This window comes from Aotus nancymaae, unplaced genomic scaffold (genome assembly GCF_030222135.1).
Source record: "Aotus nancymaae isolate 86718 unplaced genomic scaffold, 86718_ANA_hifiasm-v0.15.2.pri h1tg000067l, whole genome shotgun sequence".
Classification (NCBI taxonomy): domain Eukaryota; kingdom Metazoa; phylum Chordata; class Mammalia; order Primates; family Aotidae; genus Aotus; species Aotus nancymaae.
In genome coordinates, this window is record NW_026988482.1 from 8,395,150 (window position 1) to 8,418,418 (window position 23,269).

The window sequence follows — 23,269 nt, forward strand, 5'->3', positions numbered from 1 at the left end:
CACTGCTTCTGGATAATGTCCTATTTAAATAGAGTAGCAATATAAATGACAAAATCTGTGACTGGCCCTTTACTGGTCACTTATATTTGCACTTTATCAATGGCCTCCTATTCTGTCCAATACCATTCTTGCCTCTTTCTCCAATCCATTTTCCATATCACAGCCAGTGTGAAAACTAACCTGACTGAAGTATGATTTCAGTTCAAAACCTTTCAATGGTTTCTGATTGCTTAGGAGAAAAAGGCACAATGTTCTTATAATTTATGAAGCCCTATGTGATTTTGGCCTCTGCAAATTCACCTCGAGTCCTTCCCTCTGCTTTCTCTGCTCTAGCCAGCTCCTTTCTATGCTCCTGTCACTTCCCTAAGGAGATAATGCTCACTACTTCTCAGGGCCCTCAAACACGCTGTTTCCTCTGTCTAAAAGACTTGCTCTCCCCATGACAATCTTCACTCACCTAACTTGTGCCTCCTATAGGTCCTAACTTATATTGAGTTCTGAACACATACTGAAGGCATAATGTAAAGTGGGTCTCTCCACTTGCCCAGGAACTCTGCCTTCTCTGTATCTTATTTTCCTCTGTAGTCCTGATCTCATTTTGTCCCACTGTATATATCTGCATGATATGATTAGCATCTATCCCTCTCACCACAGGCTGAAGGTCTATTTGGCTCACTAGTTATCATCAGCATTACCCAGGGGTTTGGCATAGAGCACAGACCCTGATGTTTATTGAATAAATGAAGGTACAGTTTTTAAAGGTCACAGAGACATTTTTGAAACAAAAGCTTTCACATGTTTATTGCTGAATCCACCTTACTAGCACAGAGCACATACAAAAAGAGAAAGATATATTCCAAGTAAAACATGTGCAACAGTCCAGATAGTGGTGACATTTTCAGCTCGATATTGTAAGATGATCATGATCTTGATACGCATAAATATGCATGCCATCTCATGTGCAATTCCTTAGAGACCCAGCTTGGTTCTTCTCCAGTGTCTCCTTTTGGAGTTATACCTGATTTTATTACCAGTTTTCATCTGAATCCACTGGGGAATGGGACGATTTTGCTTTTGTTTCTTGGCCAGGAATCGCTTAATGATGAAAGTCTTTTGAGAAGACATGGTGAGAAACAGTCAAACCCACACCACTATGGTGAAGAAAGAGAGAGAGAGAGACAGAGACATTACTAACATAGGCTAGGATAAGGTAACATGAAGAAATAACAAGAAAGAGGATCTTTGGTGTCACAGTGAGGGCCCATTGCCACTCAGGATCCCACAGCCGGCTCAGGCGCAGCTGATGAGCCAGCAGCAGGCTGAGGAGTCTGATGGCTGTTCTAGTGGATCAGCTGCAAAGGCAGGAGTCCCTTTGTTCCTCCTGTTCCTGACTTGATGCTACTCATTTCTCAGCAACATACTTCTGTTTCTCTTGCTAAATGTCCATCAGGAGGAATTTTTTTCAACTTCTAAAGAAGTTATGAACAGGTAATACCAGTTCATTACAGAAAAACCAAAGCAGTAGAATACTAAAAAAAACTATTATCCCATCTAGCTAGAAAAAGCCCCAGTATTAGCAACTTGATATTATAATAGCCTTCCAGTTAAGATTCTGCATGCAGAATATTGTCTTTCTATAAATTGAGATACTGTAGATATTATTTTGTAATCACAACTTATTTAACTAATATGTGACCCTTTTTTGTCAACTCTTTCTCAATAACTCTTTACATCTGGAGATCTTAAATCTTTCCCAGTGTTCTCGTATGGCAGATAGTACAGTACAGGAAAATATGACTGAAAATAGAAATCTATAAAACAAGTAATTCGTCCCCATGAAACTTAAAATATAAATGTATACATTTAAAATATGTAATTCACTGTAAACCTACCTCATGGTACTTTCATATTATTACAATTTTAAAGGCCATTGGCTGTGCATACTAATATTCTTATCTAATTATCAAAATTGACCACCTTGCCATCTACTGAACTGATTTCAAATTGCATGCTACCTTTTCTTTTAAAGATCCTGGGCCCTCTATAATTAAGGAATATCAACCTGGGGCACAGAGACACAGGTAGTTATTTTTAGTAATTTAGTGCAAAATAATGTCTACATCTCAGATTGTGAGAGTAATTAAATGATGGCAGTAAAGTCCTACTACAGTGTTGGAAATATACAAACAGTATGGCTCTGTCATGACAAAGGCATTTTTTTCATAACCCTAAGACGGTGGGAATAGTGGTAGTGTGGAAAAAGCATGGTTCCTGACTGTCTGAGTTCACATGTAGTGTCTAATCCAGTCTTTTCAGATGTGACCCACGCTATTATCTTGCTTCTCTCTCATGGTCACCTTACGGTTGTGAGATACCTATTCTAAGTCCAGCACCTCCCCTAACATGCAGGCAGGAAGAAGGGAAAGAAAGAAAGGCAAAAGAGTACATGGCATAGGGCTACTGGCTTTTAAGGAGCTTTATTAGGTCTCTCTCTTAACACCTTTGACTACACCTCATTGGCAAGAACTGTGTTCCACTGCCATACTTATCAGTAATGAGGGATGAGCACTGTAGTGTTTTAGCTGAGCACACGGTGCCCCCAACCCCATGCAAACCAGGTTCTGCTCAAGAAAAACAAAGAAGAATGAATAGAAGAGTAGATAATAGCAGTCTTTCCTATAACAATTTCGGTAAAAATAATTTAGGATACATCTGTGAATTTTAGCTCTCAAAATAACCAAAAGAAAACAGAGGGAAATTTAAAGAAGAGAAAAATGAAGTTCTCAATGGAAATACTTATTAGTCTAAGTATTGAAAAGTGGGGTGAAAAAAAGCCCAAACTGATGGGCAACCCATAACTGTCATGGTAAGGAAATACCAGAAGAAGTAAGAGTGCTAACTGTACTGTCTGCCTTTCAACCCTAATATCCAAACTTCAGACACTTCTGATGCAACTGACCTAGTTGGGAGGCCAGTGTCCCCAGATTTGTACACCTTCCCACTCGGAACTTTCAGGAGCAGTAGACTTGATGTGCAAGTAACAGATGGGTGGCCAAGTAAGTTGGGGTATAGAGTGGGGTGTGGTTGAGATACAAATGTTTCATGAAATATAAAACATTGGAAACTAAGCCACAAGTATCCTTGTAGAAGTCTACAGGTTAAGAGAATAACAAATAGGCCTGGAAATACTGCATGGGTGATAAACATGGGGAAGGCCCACTACTATTTCTGCCCAGTCCTTTCATTTTTTTTCCCATATATTAGCAGCAAAGAATCTTTAGCTACTGATCACAGTTCATCCTAAATTGACCACATGCTGACTTCAGCTAGCTATAAAAAGCATCCAGCTGACCCTGTTCTACTCTTCGTATATCAATTCCTTCTATAAAATCTCTACCAGTGGTTCCAACCACTTCAGAAAAAAGTTTTGAAGAACACAGGGAAAGAACTAGACTGGGTTGCCAACAAAGCCAGAGTCTAACACCCTCTCCCCTTGAGAACCCTGGTCATACTGGTTAGGGTTCTTGAAGCCAATCTTGTTTGAAAGTCTTCTCTAAGAAAAATTTACTATAGTAAGATTAGGAACTACAATAGGCCAAAGAGTTTACTGTACTATTCCAGGTATTAGTTTCCAGTGAAGAGGACGATAGGGTGCTCACATTTGGAGATACTTTGGGCTAGGAGCTCCGACCAGGTATTTCCTGCAAGTTCAATGCCAGTGACACACAGCTCTTGGCTAGAACTCTCATGAAAACTTTAAAAAATAAACTCAAAGAGATAATTGCTATCTGTATTGAAGACAGTGAAAGAACTGAAAGAACTGGCTGTAATACCAATGGAAATAAGCTTATAGCCAGCAAGTCAGTAGTCCTCATTCTAGTACAATAGTAATGGTTATGAGGGCAGTTTTACCTTAAAAGGAATGATTACACTCATTGCCCTAGACATCTCAGATGATGCATAGAACCTGTAGGAGTTAAATTTTCTGAAGAAAATATTGAACCATGTACCTTTGGCTATATGCTAAGTTATCTAATTAGTCTAGAGGCTGCAAATACAGTAAAATATTGATCCCACATACTGGAGATACACACTTCATTCCAGAAAACTGAGAGATATGGTACCATGTAAAAAACTGGGCAAATTCTAGAACCTGGAAAGCCTATGCAAAGGCGATGTTTATTAAGTCATCATAAATGGAAGCCCTACTGCAGTAGAAATAAAGCACATGTGGAGATGAGGCTTGTGAGATTTATCAAATCTCTATCAGATGCAATCACACTTGGCCATTTAACTGGTGCCGCCAGAAAGATGATCTACCCCTGAATGCTGAGACATACATTTCCTGCCCCTTGCTGTCCTAAGCATAATCTTCAACCATAATTAGATGATTCTGAGAGTTCAAGGGAATAGGCACCAGTGCTTGTTAACATCAAGGTGCTCATAAGGATCCCATTCTTTAACATCTGTATTGAACATCAAGAATTGGACTCTGGATTTTGGCAAAAAGTATAGGCCCACTCCTCATTCTTCTAGTTACTGGATATAGAGGTCATGTGCACACCAATGGCTGTCTGAGGAATACAGTAGTGGCAGCTATTTGGGCATAACTAGACCACTGGGGCCACTAAATGGTTCCTCAAAATTCTTATTAGGCTCAGAAACAGAATTTGTTATGTAATTTCCAAAGTTCAGTTGACTGGGCAACTTTAGCAATCCGTGATACAGCTATTATACATGACCAGCCATGCAAAAGTAATGCCAAAGAAATGGTAGCCACAATAAATGTGGTCTAAACCCATGTCTTTAGATCATATTCTAGCTGGAAAGAAAACAGGAGCACATACTACTAGATAAGGAGAATACCTGTATCCCAGACAACAAAACACAGGGGATGCAATAAGATACGTCTATAAGGAAGTGGTTAAACTGAGTGGCCTTCATGGTGGTCCTGGCTCTCTATACTTTTTCATAAAGTAGGATTTTATAATCAGAAACGGGAATTTATACTAAGAAATTTTATACTTGTGAGAGCAATATTTTAAGTGATAAGTTGTATGAAAATAATAATAAATGGTGGTGTCATATTGGTTTAAAGGTCAACATGTTGTTTTAAATAAAAGTTATCAGCTAAGGGTTGGATAGTGGTTGGCCGTAGCTTGCCTTGTAACTTAGGAAGTGCCATGGCTGGAAAGCCTCTATGTGATATGAAAAGCACCCTCTGTTATTTGTAGCTCAGACCTGGAGAGTTCCTGCATCTTGTGGCTTTCTGAATCGCTGCACCCAGACATAGAAATACACCTGCTGGCTGTTGATGACTTCCTCTTCCTTACCCATCCCTAATCACTGTCTTTCTGCACATGGTTACAGTGAGATATTACATCCCTCACTTGACCACCTGCTGCCTGTTGATCTTCCTTGCCTCTCCTGTTTTCCTTCCCCACTATATAAATCCCTAACTTTGGATGGAGGGGGGAGATGGATTTGAGGTTTGGCTCTGGTCTCTCTGGTTGACATCAACTGTGAAATAATAAAGCCTTCCCTGGCATTACTTGCTTCTTTTTGCGCAGCAAGCAATGGGACCTAGATTGAGTGCCTAGTGTTTGATATCAGTATCACAAATTGTAAAGTGGATCTTGTACTAAATATACCTCTGCACTTTGTGAGGCTTTCTGAAGTTGTGGGAAGCATTTCTTGGAACCCAGTGAGTAAATATCAGAGCACTCCGGAGTGGTTAAAGGTTATGTCACTATTTAAGGTCATAAGGTTAAAGATCATAACATAATTTTAAATATGGAACTCTGGGAATCTTCTAACAAAAAAAGAGTTTTTGTATCCAAACCATCTTGTGTGTCCCATGTCTGATTAAAGTTGTAGACTAAAAAAAGAACTTTTTGTTCCCAATAATTGCTTTTTTTTTATTTTGGAGACAGAGTTTCACTCTTGTTGCCCAGGCTGGAGTGCAATGGCACCATCTCAGCTCACTGTAACCTCGGCCTCCCAGGTCCAAGCAATTCTCCTGCCTCAGTCTCCGGAGTAGCTGGGATAATGGGTGCCTGCCACCATGCCTAGCTAATTTTTTTTTTTTTTTGTATTTTTAGTAGAGACAGGGTTTCACCATGTTGGCCAGGCTGGTTTCAAACTCCTGACCTCAGGCAATGCACCTGCCTCGGCCTCCGAAAATGCTGGGATTACAGGCATGAGCCACCACTCCTGGCCCATCTGTTGCTTTTCAATATTTTGAAAAATCACAGTATTTTGAAAAATACTGTGTGTTATTAATTTATTTTCCATTTCTAGTAATGGTGGCCCAGGTTATTAGATCAGTCTGCCAGCTGAAAACAAAACAACTAAAAAACTGGGTAAAAGATATTTCAAATAATCTTTTAAAAAGCATCAAAGAGGTTATTAAATAGTAAGGAATTATCAGACCAAAAGTAAAGAGAAGCAAAGAATCAAGAGAAGTAAACAAGCCTGAAGCCACTTTTTCACTGAAAGCACTAGCTAATCCCAGAACATTAGGACCTCCATTTTGACAGCCTTTCAGGGTACAGAGGAGATTGAAAACAAAACCCTGGGTTCATATAAGTAGGGGCGTCTGACAGGAGACCTTCTCCTACAACAATCTGGGATCCAAAATCTCAGAGTGAAGGTGAACAAGAATTGTAATAATCTGAAAGTGATGAGACGCTTCTGAGTTGACTACGAAATATCAAACTTTGAACAGGTGAACCCAAATTTATACTACCTGCAGGTACCCAACAAAAGCAAATACAGGTGCTCTTTGGGGCAAAGAATCTTAATTATAGGCCAGACAATTATTTTGACAAAATGACATTTCAAGTGCAATGACTAGCACAGGGTCAAATGCATCCAGTCTATGGGAAAATTGGAATAAATAATTAAAAGAGACAATAGAAAGAGATCATTAGAGACTCTAGGCAGGACCCAGTATCTGTGTTTTAAAAGGCCATCTAGGTCATTCTGATACATGCTAAAGTTTGAGAATCATTCCTTCATACTTTTATTATATAAACATGCATCCCATAAAAAATGTAATAGATCAGAGAATGGACCCAAGAATTTGCATTTCTAACAAATTCCCAGATAATGCTGATGCCAGACCACACTTTGAGAACCACTGGTATGAAAAAAAGAATTTTAGTATACAGGTAAAGATAGTGGTCACCTGTGGGGAGGTGAAGGGCTGTTACTTAGAAACAATATGCATATATTTCCTAGAATGCTGATAATTTTCTATTTCTTAGTCTGGGTAGTGATTACACAGGTGTCATTGTTAAATGACACATTTACACTTTAGTGCATATTTTCTTTTTTAAAAAATTTTTACTTTTATTGTACTTTAGGTTCTGGGGTACATGTGCAGACCATGCAAGATTGTTGCATAGGTACATACAAGGCAATGTGGTTTGCTGACTCCACTGCACCCCCCATCACCTATATCTGTATTTCTCCCCATGTTATCCCTCCCCAACCTCCTCACCCCCTGCTGTCCCTCCCCTACACCCCCCGAACAGACCTCAGTGTGTGATGCTCCCCTCCCTGTGTCCATGTATTCTCATTGTTCAACACTTGCCTATGAGTGCATATTTTCATGCATAATGAGATAACTGGTTTCCCTTTCCCATTTGATCATATAGTTCAAATGCCATGGCGTAAATCCTGTCTACTGTCATCCTACTATCTTCATTTATAATCAGTGCCTAAAGTCAAAAATGTAAAAGTGTGTGAAGTTCCAAGATATAGCTCTTTTCACTTTAGTTTGAAATGTAATTAGTTCACAAAATTAAATAGCTTTAAAAATCAAAACGAGAAAAGTTTAGTCGAAGTTTCTAAAAACCATATTTAAAACACTGCTTAAAATTCAGAGATATACTATCTACAGACTTCATCCCTAATTTAAAAATATCCACAAAACTAAAAAGAAAGTACCTTAAAATTTTAACAAAGTGTCCAATTTTTAAAATTATGCTTTAATTTTTTTTCACAAATTTAAAGAAAGGGGAAGAAAGTCCTACCTTTTCCAAGTCTGAATTTCCTACTCCAAAGAGGCAAAGATGCTTGCTTTTCTCCAAATCTGAAAAGAAAATATCCAGTGTGTAATAGTAACAGTAATATCCTACTATTTTCAGTGAAACCTAAACTATGGGTGAAAGTAATGTTCATCAACTGGCCTTAAATTTGTGAAAACTTTAAGAGAAAATACAGAAAGTCTTTTTGTGGAAAGAGAGGTAATGACCAAAAAAAATGAAATACATAATATTAAACTGATCAGTGAAGGCTGTGCTTGCTATTGAACTCCCACTCACAAATCCTCAAACAACATTAATAAAATCTGGGATGTGTACACCTGTTTCTTGTGTTTATGAAAAATACGCTCTTTCTGGGGATTAGATTCTTCCCAAAACTTCAAAAACGGTAATATTTGCCATTTTTTGGATTGACAGTATCAACATAGCTATTATACAAGTCCTCCTCCCTTTATTCTGTGAGGAAACCATTATAACGGTTTTTTTTAAATACACATTTCTTTCTCTCTTTTTTGAGACAGGGTCTTATTCTGTTGTCTAGGCTGAAGCACAGTAGCATGATCCTAGCTCACTGCAGCCTCAAATTCCTGGCCTCAGGTGATCCTCCTGTTTCAGTCTCCTGAGTAGCTGGGTCTACAGGCTTGTGCCAGCATGCCTGGCTTATAACAATTATTATAGTTACTGATTCTGGCAGCTAGTCAGTAGCTGCCTATGCCTTGTGATGTACCAGACAGGTATCTGAACAACCAAATAGTTCCCACAGAAAGGTCTGTGGGTAATGCCTCCCTGTGGCAAGCTACTGATTGAGGCTATGGCAAAAACATATGCAGTTGGGTTTTGTTATGCCTGTAAACATTATGACGCATCCAACATCCAGATATGTCTCCCCATGTATGTGGTAACACCTGGCCAGACCCTATTATACCTCTTGCTTTGCTCAGCCCCATTATACCTCTTGCTTGCAGAGAGCTGTATGCACACATCCCTTACAATGTCTTCTCCTTCCACTGTTGCAAAATGACTGTATGTTACGATGCCCAATCATTATCAAATCAACTGTAGGCAATGTGGCAAGACAGTGATGACAGCTTAACAAGGATTGTTCCTGGATATTGAACGTTAGATCCAGATGGCCAGGCAAGTGAAAGACAGTTTTTGCAACCATGTGAGTTAATACACTGCAATTTCAAGATAATATAGTTGAGGATAAAAGAGGTTTGATAAGCTCCCTTCCTGAGCAGATAGAATAGTAGGTTTTAACAGCCTAAATATACAACTTGGGAGGATTTGGGGATGACGTGAAAAGCCACACACACTGAACACTGTCAATCCAATGTCCTCTGTGTCCTTTACTCACAATGTAACCTTCACCAAGCCTCAAAGCCAGTCTTTCAGGGGATCACTTCAATTTAGAAAGTAATAATCATTTTTTTAAACAAAAGCATAACCATGGCTTTGGAAAACAGCTGATCTTAGGAGAGCAGTGCTCCTTCTCCTCCTCACTGACAACAATACCTTAAACACGCAATTCGTTCTTTAAAAGGACATCTTCACTCAGTTCTTTTGAGTAGAAAATTCTAAATTATCAACATTTAGCTGAGCTTGTTATATTCAATGATTGTTTACCTTGTCTTAAGGATAAATGTGCCACAGTAAAGCACAAAATATGCTATATCTTTTCATTAATGTCTACAAACTGTACTGGATTATCAACTCTCTATACCTTTTGGACTATAATGTTAACCTTAAGAAACAAACCTGGCCAGGCACGGTGGCTCATGCCTGTAATCCCAGCACTTTGGGAGGCTGAGGCAGGTGGATCATGAGGTCAGGGGTTCAAGACCAGCCTGGCCAAGATGGTGAAACCCCGTCTCTACTAAAAATACAAAAATTACTCAGGCATGGTGGCACATGCCTGTAATCCCAGCTACTCGGGAAGCTGAGGCAGAGAACTGCTTGAACCTGGGAGACAGAGGTTGCAGTGAGCCAAGATCATGCCACTGCACTCCAGCCTGGGTGGGCGACAAAGCAAGACTACATCTCAAAAAAAAAAAAGGAAACCAACTTATAAAATTTCTGCCTTATATCTTTCAACACAATCTGAGTTTTTCTCCCTACTCCCAGGTCACCACTATACCCTCCCCAACCTTTTTTTTGTGTGTGTGTCTGTGAGAATATCAGGCTCACACATAAATAAGTGCCACTTAATAAAAGCTGCATTTTATCATCTAGGTCACCCAGTAGGTATAAGAAGCTATTAGTGATTTCCCTTGGGCTAGGCTAAAATACTTCACCTCATATGTAGTTTTAATATACTTTGTTATAATAATCAGTTGGCTTGAAAAACCTATCATAAAACTCTCAAAGCATCCTACTCTTTCAAGACAGCCCTTGCCAAATGCTTTGAATATTCTTGTTGACTGTCCTATCTTTCCTATGTTTCCTCTTACAAGAACCAGTTTGGGAGTTTGGGAGATATTCTAGTCATTTGTGAATCTACTTTGCTTCACATGAGTTGATAACATCCATGATGTTACCTTCAAAGCAAAGTTCTTTATACATTCCATTCATTAGTTTTATTCTCTGATGTATTAAACTGAAATTACTTTTGCACCAACCTAATAGTTTGGATATTTGTCCCCACCCAAATCTCATATTGATTTGTAACCCCCAATGTTGGAGGTGGGGCCTGGTGGGAGGTGTTTGGGTGGTGGGAATGAATCCTTCATGGCTTGGTGCTGCCTTGGTGACTGTGAGTTCTCATCAGTTAGTGTTACTCTTGCTTTTGCCATGTGACATGCCTGCTCCCACTTCACCTTCTGCCATGAGTAAAAGCACCCTGAGGCCTCTTCAGAAGCAGAACAGATGCTAGAGCTATACTTCCTGTATAGTCTGTAGAACCATAAGCCAATTAAACCTCTTCTTTATAAATTACCTAGTCTCAGGTATTTCCTTATAGTAATGTAAGAGTGGCTTAACACATTCTCAATCATTTGATAAAAGTTTTCATCCTAAATTTCTTCTGTATGGCAAGTGGTTTCTGAGTAATGGTTAATTTTGAAATGAAAGTACTCAAGTATTTTATATGCAGAGGTAGAACCCTTCCTGCCAAGAGTTTTTTTTTTTTTTTTTGCACTTCCACTGTTACTGAGTCATCTACATCACATGACATTTCCATCAAATGGGCACAACTGTCTGTATAATTCATGGTGTTTGTTGACTTATGAGCCCAGGGCATCATCGTACCACTTGCTAACTTCTTTTCCTTAGCAAGTCCTCTTTCAGCTTTCTGTACATCCTTGGTTGGCATATGACCTAAAATCAAAGTGGTATTTACAGGCTTTTTTTAAACATATACAACTCTCATTTTCTCTACGTCGTCTTGCAAGTTGAAATATTTTTTCTCTTCTGTATTTTTGACCACTGTTAACAGTGGTTGAAAGAACTCTGGAAGGCCGGGCATGGTGGCTCACACCTGTCATCCTAGCACTTTGGGAGGCCAAGGCGGGCAGATTGCCTGATGTCAGGAGTTCAAGACCAGCCTGGCCAACATGGTGAAATCTTGTCTCTATTAAAAATGTAAATTAGGCTGGGCGCGGTGGCTCAAGCCTGTAATCCCAGCACTTTGGGAGGCCGAGGCGGGTGGATCACGAGGTCAAGAGATCAAGACCATCCTGGTCAACATGGTGAAACCCCGTCTCTACTAAAAATACAAAAAAATTAGCTGGGCATGGTGGCGCGTGCCTGTAATCCCAGCTACTCAGGAGGCTGAGGCAGGAGAATTGCCTGAACCCAGGAGGCAGAGGTTGCGGTGAGCTGAGATCGTGCCATTGAACTCCAGCCTGGGTAACAAGAGCGAAACTCCATCTCAAAAAAAAAAAAAAATGTAAATTAGCTGGGCATGGTAGCAGGTGCCTGTAATTCCAGCTACTTAGAAGGCTGAGGCAGGAGAATTGCTTGAATCTGGGAGGTGGAGGTTGCAGTGAGCTGAGATTGTGGCACTGTACTCTAGCCTGGGTGACAAAGCGAAACTCCTTCTAAATAAATAAAAAACAAACTCTAGAAACAAACTGCATAGGCTCAAGTCTCACTGTCACCACTTGCTATTAGTGTGACCTTGAACACATTTCTTAGTCCTGTTGTTCCTTATTTTTCTAATCTGTGATATGTGGACAATAACACCTAACATCACAGGGTTGTTATGAAGCTTATACACGTGAGGATACAGTGTAGTAATGAATGTAAAATGTTTAGGACAATGCTTGGCACATTATAAACACAATACAGGTCTTGGTTGTTATTTTTATATCTACAGCTGTATAAAGCCTACAGTTGTTGAACTTATAAATGTTCCCAGTTTTAATATTTCTGTGTTGATTCTATGGTACTAATGTCACTATCTTGACTATTTAATAGAAAGATAGCACATGCACAGACTATAAGCTCCTCAAGAGGTTATATTTTTCTTGAATACTCAAGGATGCTCAAAAGAGTAATTGAACAAATGATAAAGCTTTCATTGTCACACCAGATACAGTGCATTTCCTTTAGGCTGCCTACCACATAACCCCACTAGTGATGGTTGTAAGGGTCACAAACACTCCTGGTTTCCATGATATCTGAAATAAAAGAACACTATACCAGAGGTACTGCCCATGGCAACATAAAGCAAGTATGCCCCCAGGCAGCTGATAGCCACATTATACATGCATGTGTATACACATGTACTTATTCACCAAAAGTGGCCAATATTAATGTTTGAAGATTATTGCTACACTCAGCATCTTCCTTTGACAAGAGATAATATAGATTTTTTTTGAAAAAAGTTTTGCTCAAAAATTATGAAAGATGCTCAGCTGCTGGGAGTAAAGTATAAGTGGTGCTAGTTGAATGCTGACCACAGGTGTAGAAGGAAATCAGATAAATCTGCTGCTGATAGACAAAAGAATGGCAGATACTGAAATGATTTTGCTTATTCTCTATTTTAAGGATGACTTCACAAGAACCCCTGATTTAGTAAGAAACAGATGTTTCCCCCGTATGGTTTCTCACTATCTCAAGAGCCACTTTTGTCCATATTCAACATGCATAAATATTTCAGTAATTTGTCTTCTGCCTTGGATGTAGAAACCTAGAAAGAGCATCGCTCCTATGCCAACAACCAGAAAAACTGCAAAATAACTTTACTGCGGTCAGTTGCGGGGGGTGGCGGGGGTGGGGAGTAGGGGAGGGGCAGCAGGGGGTAGGGAGGGTGGGGAGGGATAACAAGGGGAGAAATACCAGATATAGGTGATGGGAGGATGAAGGCAGCAAGCCACCTCGCCATGCATGTACCCATGCAACAATCCTGCATGATCTGCACATGTACCCCAGAATCTAAAGTACAATAAAAAAAAAAGGTAATAAATTTTCCTGAAACTCAGAGGACTGAAGTTAGGGAGACCAACTGGACTTTCCCAATATTAGAAGTAAAATCCCCATATCCTGGGAAATTCCTCAGATTCAGGCAAATTGGAATAACTGGTCACCCCACCTAAGGTCACAGGCCAATCAAGTAGCTTGAAATCCAAGGCAAGACTGGCCTGGCACACAAGCAAAGGGACATGAGCACTGAAGAAGAGACATCAAGTAACTCATATGCTGATAAGAATTCAGCTAAAATTGTTAATGAATTGCTAAAGGTCAAGTGTGGACTAGCATGAGAGTATAAAACCCCTGGGAGCCTCAGACAAAAACAATTTGCTTCCACTTTCAGTCTCTCTTCCATGATCTCTACTGGGTACTGATGAAAAAGACTTGGGACAAGGCAGGAGACTAGAGAGCCTGCCTTGGTGGTGAAGATCTGTTAGGGGAATGATATGGTCTGGCTTTGTGTCCTCACCCAAATCTCATCTCAAATTGTAATCCCCACCTGTTGAGGGAGGGACCTGATGGGAGGTGACTGGATCATGGGGGTGGTTTCCCCAATGCTATTCTTGTGATAGTGAGGGAGTTCTCATGAGATCTGATGGTTTAAAAAAGTGGCACCTGCCCCTTCACTCTCTCTCTCTCCTGCCACCATCTAAGATGTGCTTTGCTTCCCCTTCTGCCAGATTGTAAGTTTGTTGAGGCCTCCCAGCAATGTGAAACTGTGAGTCAATTAAACTATTTCCTTTATAAACTATCCAGTCACAGGTAGTTCTTTGTTGCAGTGTGAAAACAGACTGATACAGGATGCAAGCTCTTAATGTGGAAAAGGTAAAAAATCTGCCCAGACCATTCCTTGCCCAAGACTGAGGTTGAACCAGGATGATCAACAGCCTTCTGGCCTCCTCTACCAAGATAGTAAGCATCAAGTAACAAGCAGAGTGAAAGGCAAAAGCATGGAGAGAGACTCCTGTGTGGTATGGGATCATTGGGAAGGCTAGAAGCTGAGAATGAAACAGAATATTGAGAAAATCCCTCCAGCACTCCAGCCTAAGCATAAGGTAATATTAGAGGAAACTGAAGCTGGTGGTGTACTGAAGATGGACCAATATAACCCAAACCCAGCTTAACTACTGAGTAGACTGATTCAAGACCCCACGTTACTGACCTAGCAGAAAAAGCATGCTTATTTTGGGTTATAGATTATCTTAACCCTGACTGTCCTACACAAGATGCTTGGCATTTATAAGAGCATGAAAAAGAGAAAAACAACTCATTGTGAAGATGGGAAGTAATCAACAGAACCGCGCTGACAGATAAACTAAGTGTTAGAACTAAGAGAGAGGGAATTTAAATTTGATTAATATATTAATCATATATATTGAAGGTCCTAGTGGAAATAGACAGCAACATGAATGACCAGAGAGGAATTTCAGCAGAGAAAAAAAATTATATACATTGAATGAAAATGCTTGAAATAGAAAGCACGGTAACAGAGATAAAGTAGACTAAAGCGGTGATAAGCAACCAGGGCAATTCTGCCTTTCAGGAGACATTTGGCAATATCTGGAGATATTTTGGTTGTCACCACTGGAGGAGTGCTGCTATCTCTAGTGGGTAGAGGACAGGGATGTGGCTGAACATCGTACAAGGCACAGGTAAGCACTATATGACAGAATTATCCAGCCCAAAATGTCAGTAGTGCCCAAACTACTTTAGCCTGACTGATAAGAAAAAGAGAGAAGACACTAATTACCAACATCTGCAATGAAGATGGGGACAATGCTACAGGTCTCAGGACATTAAAAAGATAGAACAATATCACAAATTATTGTATGCCCATAAAGTCAACTTAGTCATCAAAGTCTTGTAAAGAAATGGACAAATTCCTTATGAGATGGATACTACCAAAGCTCATGTAAGTGCATAATCTAAGTAGTTTTATGTCTATTAAAGATGTTGAATTTGTAGTTTAATATCTTGTAACAAAACTATGGGCCCAAATAGCTTCACTACCAAAAGCCAGAGATCAGGACAAGACCTAAGCCTTATTCAGTGCCAAGAAGAATGCCTGAGCTTCAACTTACAGTTCCCGCCTCTGTTATGCTTTCAGGGATTCCCAAATATTTTGCATTCTGTGTGTACACACCTCGATCCTATCTCATAGTGCTGACTTGATCATGGCTGAAAGGTGCTGTTGCATATAAGATGGACCTTTGCATGTTGGGTGAAAGGGAAGCCTCAGAAAGGCAGTAATTTGAGCCAGTAGTAGACATTCTTTCCCAACTCAACTTACCAAGGCTTTTTTGCTTAAAGCTTTATTAATTTCTTAAGAAATTATATGGCTATATGATGGTAGATCCTCCCACCCTGATGGAGTAATCTCATTTTAGTCACCTGCAGGTGTCTACAGAGTAGAGATCCAGCTTCTAAGGCTTTGTCAAATACTGTGGCTCCTGAGGCAAAGCAGTTCAGAAGCACAGCTGAGACTGAGCCTCATGATGGGACAGTGATATGGTTTGGCTGTGTCCCCACCCACATCTCATCTTGAATTGTAACTCCCACACTTCCCATGTGTCATGGGAAGAACCTGGTGGGAGGTAATTGAATCATGGGGGCGGGTCTTTCCCATTGTTCTTGTGATAGTGAATAAGTCCTATGAGTTTTGATGGCTTTAAAATCAGGAGTCTCCCTGCACAAGCTCTCTCTTTGCCTGCTGTCATCCACATAAGATGTGACTTGCTCCTCCTTACCTTCCACCATGATTGTGAGGCCTCCCCAGCCATGTGGAACTGTAAGCCCAATAAACCTCTTTCTTTTGTAAATTGCCCAGTCTCAGGTATATCTTCATCAGCAGCGTGAAAATGGACTAATACAGATGGGTCAGCAGTGAGCAGGCAAAGCACACTCCTGGATGAGGTAGCTCACAAACAGAGCCGTATCTTTCCAGAGGAAGACATAAATCAAGTGTGTCAATCTATTTTGCATTGCTGTAAAGGAACACCTGAGGCTGGGCAATTTATAGAGTTTTATTTGGCTTATGGTTTTGCAAGCTGTACAAACATGGCATCAGAATCAGCTAGGCTTCTGATGCTTTAACTCTTGGTAGAAGGCGAAGGAGGAGCAGGCATGTCACATGGAGAGAGGGAGCAAGAGAGAGATGCCAGCCTCTTTTGAACAACGAGCACTCATGTGAACTAACAGAACAAGAACTCTTTCCATCAACTAGAGGCTCTGGGAGGCCTGGATTAGACCCTCATTCAGTACACACTGATTCACAGCTAACATCTTCTCTCATCACACTGCTTTTGAGACCCATTCAAAACACTAAAGATCAAGATATTGGAGTCCACTCATTTTATATTTCATAACTAAAGGAGACTCCTCAAGTGAGAGCTTATATTTACAGATAATTTTCTGTCCCTATCTATACTTCAGACTAGAGTATCAGGCAATTTCTTCACTAAAGCTAATTACTTTTTAAAGTGGTGTGACTGTTAAAAAGAAGTCAGGCCAAGGATGCTGTAATACCAGAGTCTGTAACAATACAATTTGGAGTGAAAGTTGGGGAGGTGACCACCCTCCTTGATGACATCTTTCTTCCCTTCTCTATGATTTCTTTACAGTTCACTTATGCACAACTGGACAATCAAACAGCCAAAACAGCAGAGATAGGTCTGCCAGAAACTGAATTGGTTCTAATGCAAAAGCTGAGGAAAGTTTGAGCCTTTCTCTTAAAAGTGACTATAATTCTGCAGTCCTAGACCATCTGTAGTTAGCCTATGGTTCCTTAACTGCCAAGGCCTTTGAGTTGAGCTGGGTTAGTAAGGTTGTTTGATATGGGTCACATAGGATAGGAGTAGGTAGTGATATTTTCTAGGAGATAATAAGGGTCAATGTGAGGTTTGGGGGGAGTGGGGAAGGCAATTTTTCTGAACATTATAAGAAGTTTCCAGTATCTTAAAACATTTTTTTTTGAGACAGTCTTGCTCTGTCACCCAGGCTGGAGTGCAATGGCATGATCTTGGTTCACTGCAACCTCCACCTCCCAAATTCAAGTGATTCTCCTGCCTCAGCCTCCTGAGTAGCTGGGATTACAGATGCCTGCCATCAAGTCCGGCTAATTTTTGTATTTAGTAGAAGCGGGGTTTCACCATGTTGGCCAGGCTGGTCTTGAATTCCTGACCTCAGGTGATCTGCCTGCCTTGGCCTCCCAAAGTGCTGGGATTACAGGTGTGAGCCACCGTGCCCAGCCCTCAAAACTTTTATAAGTGTTTTCCAAAAGAAATATAATGTGAGCCCCATATATAGGTATAATTTAAAATTTTCTAGGAGTCATGTTAAAAGTAAATAGGGACAGGTGAAATTAATTTAAATATATTTTATTCAATCTCATGTATTTAAAATCTCATTTAAGCATGTAATTAATATAAAGATTGATAAAATATTTTAAATTAAAAATGAGACTTTAGGCTGGGTGCAGTGGCTTAACATCTGCAATCCTAACACTTTGGGAGGCGGAAGCATTGCTTCAGCTCAGCAGTTTGAGGCCAGCCTGAGTATGTTTCTCTTAGTGAGACTTCATCTCTACAAAAATTTAAAAATTAGCTTGGCATGGTGACGCATGCCTGTGATCGAGAGGCTGAAGCAAGACGATGGCTTGAGCCCAGAAGGTTGAGGTTGCAGTGAGTCATGATTGAGTCAACGCTCTCCAGCTGGGCAACAGAAGGACACTTTCTCAAAAATGAGAGGGCCAGGTGTGGTGGCTCACACCTGTAATCCCAGTACTTTGGGAGGCCAAGGCAGGTGGATCACCTGAGGTCAGGAGTTTGAGACCAGCCTGGCCAACGTGGCAAAACCCTGTCTACTAAACATACAAGACAATTAGCTGGGTGTGGTGGCATGTGCCTATATCCCAGCTACTCGGGAGGCTGAGGCAGGAGGATCACTTGAACCTGGGAGGCAGAGGTTGCAGTGAGTTGAGATTGCACCACTGCACTCCAGATTAGACAATAGAGTAAGCCTCTATCTCCAAAAAAGACAAAGAAAAATTGGCTGGGTGTGGTGGCTCATGCCTGCAATCCCAGCACTTTGGGAGGCCAAGGAGGCAGATCACCTGAGGTCAGGAGTTCAAGACCAGCCTGGCCAACCATGGCCAACATGGTGAAACCCCGTCTCTACTAAAAATACAAAAATGAGCCGGAAGTGGTGTTGGGCACCTATAATCCCAGCTACTCGGGGGTCCTGGTCAGGTTTTATGTCTCTGGAGGAATCCAGACGTGTAAAAGGCAAGGAAATGGAGAGATTCCTTGGGCTATCTCTGAGAAACTGGGACTGAGGGAATGTATTAACTTCTCTTCCCGGGTCCACAAGGGGTGCGGTTTCAAAGGCAAGAACTTCCCAGTTATGTGCTCAACCTGCCTTCTTTCACGTCTCCATCCGGGAGCTTAGAGGTCTTTGTTTGGCTTTACCGCGCGAGGGAAGATGGACTCCCCAGGTGAGCTTCGTTTGTTTAGAAAAGACAGCGAAAAGCTATGGGAGGGCTGTGGGCGGAACAGAGCCAATCCGACGTCAAGTCAAAGATCAATCACTCCAGCGAAGTCTGAAGGAACTCCTCTCATGGGACAAGAACTTGGATGCGGCGGGAATAACTCCCAGATTAAAAGACCCCCTGCCTCTCACCTGTGCGGATTTTCCTCTCTGGGATCCCCTCCCAGGACAGCGTGGGAACTGGCTTTCTCTCTCTCCATATTTTTCTTTCTCTGCCTAATCGCTTTTCTGCAAAAGCTCTTGGGGTCCGATATTTACTTGAACAATATCACGGCGCCAGGGCCTCCTATCCATTCTTGGGTGGAGGAAAGCCCAAGGACCTGAGCACGTCGGGCACAGCCCATCCCGGAGCTGAGCCTCCCCCGCGTCCTGCAGCCCGGTCACAGGACCTTAAAGGAAACTCCAAAATCTTGCCCATTAGAATTAATGGAGGAAGAGAAAGTGTTTGCACCTTTGAGAACGCCTTGGAAAGAGGCAATGAGCAGACGAGGCAGGTAGGTAAGACACCTGTTTTGCTGAAAACCACAGATGAATCAATCAGTGCCGCTCACATCCTGGGTAATTCTAGGGACACTAGTTGGGACAACACTGACGTCTGCAAAGGTAGCAGGCCTGAACATGGATCCCTTTAAGGCTACTTTATTGTCCATTTCCCCCTTCTCCAAGCCAGAAACAGGCGGTGTCTGAGTGGCCCTCAGAGGCCACTACTGTAGGCCAGGGGCGTTGGCTCAGCCTATAATCCCAGCACTCTGCGAGGCCGAGGCGGGCAGATTATCTGAGGTCAGGAGTTCGAAACCAGTCTGACCAACATGAGGAAACCCGTCTTTACTAGAAATACAACAATTAGCCGGGTGTGGTGGCGCACACCTGTAATCCCAGCCACTCGGGAGGCTGAGGCGGGAGAATCGCTTGAACCGCGGAGGCGGAGGTTGCAGTGAGCAGAGATCGCGCCACTGCACTCCAGCCTGGGCGACAGAGGGAGACCCTGTCTCAAAAATATAAAAGAAAGAAAGAAAAAGCTACTACGGTCGGAGTCTGCTTGAGCTGCGGCATTGTTTCCAGCCGGTGACCCTCACTCAGCCCGCTCTCTAGGCGACCCGAACCAGGCGGCGGGTGAGGACGGGCCTTTACTTACGGGCGGCCTGGCCGCTGCTTCCTTCTCACTCCAGGACGCGAATCCCGGTCTGCAAGGGCCTGGGGCGCGGGCGGAAAAGCGGGGCCCGGCTCCCTCAGGTCTGCGCGCCAACCACCGGAAGCCGCTCCGTCGTCCTGACGCCTCCGGCCTAGCAGCAGCCACCTCGTCGCAGGGGCCTTGGCGTCTCTGAGTCTCCGAGACACGTCGACCCCAACTGGCGTTCTGAGGCGGCTGCCGCGCGGGGGGCAGCGGTTCAAACTGCGCGCGCAGCTGCTAGGACGGCGGTTTCCCCAGTGACAGGCCCCGCCCCTGCCCCGCCCAGGCCCGGGCGGCCCCACCCCTACCCCGCCCCGCCCCGGCTGTCCCACCCCTCCGTGCTGTGGCGCGGGGGGCCGTGGGTCCGACTTCTGCGTGTGATGCCACCAAGTTGGCTTTGGGGTCCCCTATTCTAACTAGTTCCCTATTTTGCCTCAGCGCGTTGTCTAACTGCTGCCTGGCAACGGTACTTAGCACACAGCGTGACTTAATACCGGATAAACGAGGAAAGGATTGGTTTGCCCTGGCGGGGCCGCAGGCTGACAGCATGGGTTTCCGCGGGCCAGCGAGCTAGGAACCAATAAGCCCTCCAGGGAGCTCTGTCCCACCCATCGAGCCACTGCCGGGCCTTGGGGGACCGGGAGGACCACTCAGCTTCATCCCCGCCTCTCTCGCAATTGTCTCATCTCCCTGCCTGGAGTCAGTGTTACCACTTCCACAACACAGATTTTTAAAATGCAACTAAATTTTAAATGAGTCACTTTATTTAAAAACGACGTGAACAAAATGGGATTTCCGCTAATGCAAATATCTATACAAATTTAATGATATTGGTTCTAACTCTAGATGAAAAGTCAGATATTCTATTACATATAAGAAGTTTACCTCTTGTTACCTTTGTTGTAACTGCAATAGCAGTTTCAACTGTTTCAACCAAATATGTAGTTGGAAATGCTGTTATTAGAAGTGTATCTTCCTAGCACTTTGGGAGGCTAAGGCAAACAGATTACCTGAGGTCAGGAGTTCGAGACCAGCCTGGCCAACATAATGAAACCCCATCTCTACAAAAATACGAAAATTAGCCTAGTGTGGTGTCGGGTGCCTGTAATCCCAGCTGCTCTGGAAGCTGAGACACAAGAATCGCTGGAACCCTGGAGGCGAAGGTTGCAGTGGGCCGGAATCACACCACTGTACTCTAGCCTGGGCATCAGAGTAAGACTCCATCTCAAAAAAAAAAGTGGATATGACGTTTGAATTAGAACTAAAACCTTTCCTAATTACACCAGTTAAATCATGCAATGGTAGAACAGGTGTCTTACCTGCCTGCATTATCCTGTAAATATTGACATCTTATTCTAAATAATCACAAACTGATTGATCACACATATTTTTAAATCTAATCGTAACTTTAAAAACTGTATTTGAATAAAGTCAGCATATTTCTAAATCTGTCTTTAAGCCTATCCTTACTTAACTGATGCAAAGATGGAAATTTGAAATGTCTTGGTAAATGAGGTTAACACAACATAAATTTTTTGATGAATTCATCATAATTTGTTCATTTTAAGGTCGTTGATTTTATCTTCTTGAAGTTTAAGGAGGACTTTGACATTTTAAATGTATCTAAAAGATAAGCCAATTTCACATTTCTTTTTTTATTGATTGAAACAAAGCATTCCATAGTCATTTCAAATAGTGTACAGAATATTTTAAAACTTTTTTCTTCAAAGATGTATCTGATTTTCCTATGCAGGATAAGCCATTCAGACTCTTATTTGTTGTTAATGTAAGATTTAAAAATATTCAAGACATTCCATTTAGTTCTTTCTTTCCTTCCTTCCTTCCTCTCTTTCTTCTTTCACTCCCTCCCTTCCTCCTTCCCTCCCTCCCTCCTTTCCTTCCTTCCTTTCTTTCCTTTCTTCCTTCTTTCTTTCTCTCTCTCCCTCCCTTCCCTCCCTCCCTTCCTCCCTTCCTTCCTTTTGAAGGAGTCTCTATCACCCAGACTGGAGTGCAGTGGCACAATCTCACTGTAACCTCCCAGGTTCAAGTAATTCTCATGCCTTAACTTCCCAAGTAGCTGGAATTACAGATGCGTGCCAATATACCTGGCTATTTTTTGTATTTTTAGTAGAGACGGGGTTTCACCACGTTGGCCAGGCTAGTCTCGAACTCCTGACCTCTAGTGATCAGCCTGCCTCAGCCTCCGAAAGTGTAGAGATTACAGGGTGGGCCACTACGCCGGGCCTCCTTTTAACTTTCTGAATGGTCTTGATAACATTCCATTGTTCATTCATTAAATTCGTTGTTGTGATGTTTTAAGGTTGGTGACAGTGTTGTTGATGAATAATGCAACCAGTTGCCAAAAACCTGATGCTATACTTTACTACCTAACTACAGTTGATGCCCAAATAATGACATTGGGATATGATTTTTAAATTTGTCTTTGTGAAATAATGTGTATGTGTCAAATCTTAACACCTCATTGTATTCCTTGTCAGTAATTTTGAAGACAACAACAATAAAAAAACTTTCTCTCCCTCTATCACTGTTTTTGTCTATTTGCATTGCCATAAAGGAACAGTTGAGGCTGGATAATTTATAAAGAAAGATTTATTTGGCACATGTTCTGCAGGCTGTATAAGAAGCACAGTGACCACATCTGCATCTGGTGAGGGCCTCAAACTGTTTCCATTCATTGTGGAAGGGGAAGGGGAGCAGCTTGTGCAGACATCACATGGTAAAAGAGGAGGCAAAAGACAGTGGAGAGGGAGGCTCTTTTTAAATACCAGCTCCCAAGGTGTATTAGTCCAGTCTTACACCGCTAATAAAGACATACTGGAGACTGGGTAATTTGTAAAAAAAAAAAAAAGAAATAAAGAAAAAAAGCAGTTTAATTGACTCACAGTTCTACATGGCTGGAGGCTTCAGGAAACTTACAATCATGGCAGAAGGGGGAGCAAACATGTTTTTTATCACATGGTGGCAGCAAGGAGAAGTGCTGTGCAAAAGGGGGAAAAGCCCCGTATAAAACCATCAGACCTCATGAGAACTCAGTATAACAAGAACCGCATGAGGGTAACTGACTCTTGAT

General features: G+C 41.9%; 1 protein-coding gene across 1 annotated transcript; it reads right to left on the reverse strand.

Moving 5' to 3' along the window:
- Positions 1–735: 735 nt before the first annotated feature.
- RPL39L (ribosomal protein L39 like) lies at positions 736–20,325 on the reverse strand. Its single transcript, XM_012470858.3, has 3 exons — positions 20,143–20,325; positions 8,040–8,098; positions 736–1,151 (listed from the first exon to the last, which is right to left on the reverse strand). Exon 3 carries the CDS (start codon positions 1,123–1,125, stop codon positions 970–972), a length of 156 nt encoding a protein of 51 aa, XP_012326281.2. The 5' UTR covers positions 1,126–1,151; positions 8,040–8,098; positions 20,143–20,325; the 3' UTR covers positions 736–969.
- Between the last annotated feature and the right edge of the window lie 2,944 nt (positions 20,326–23,269).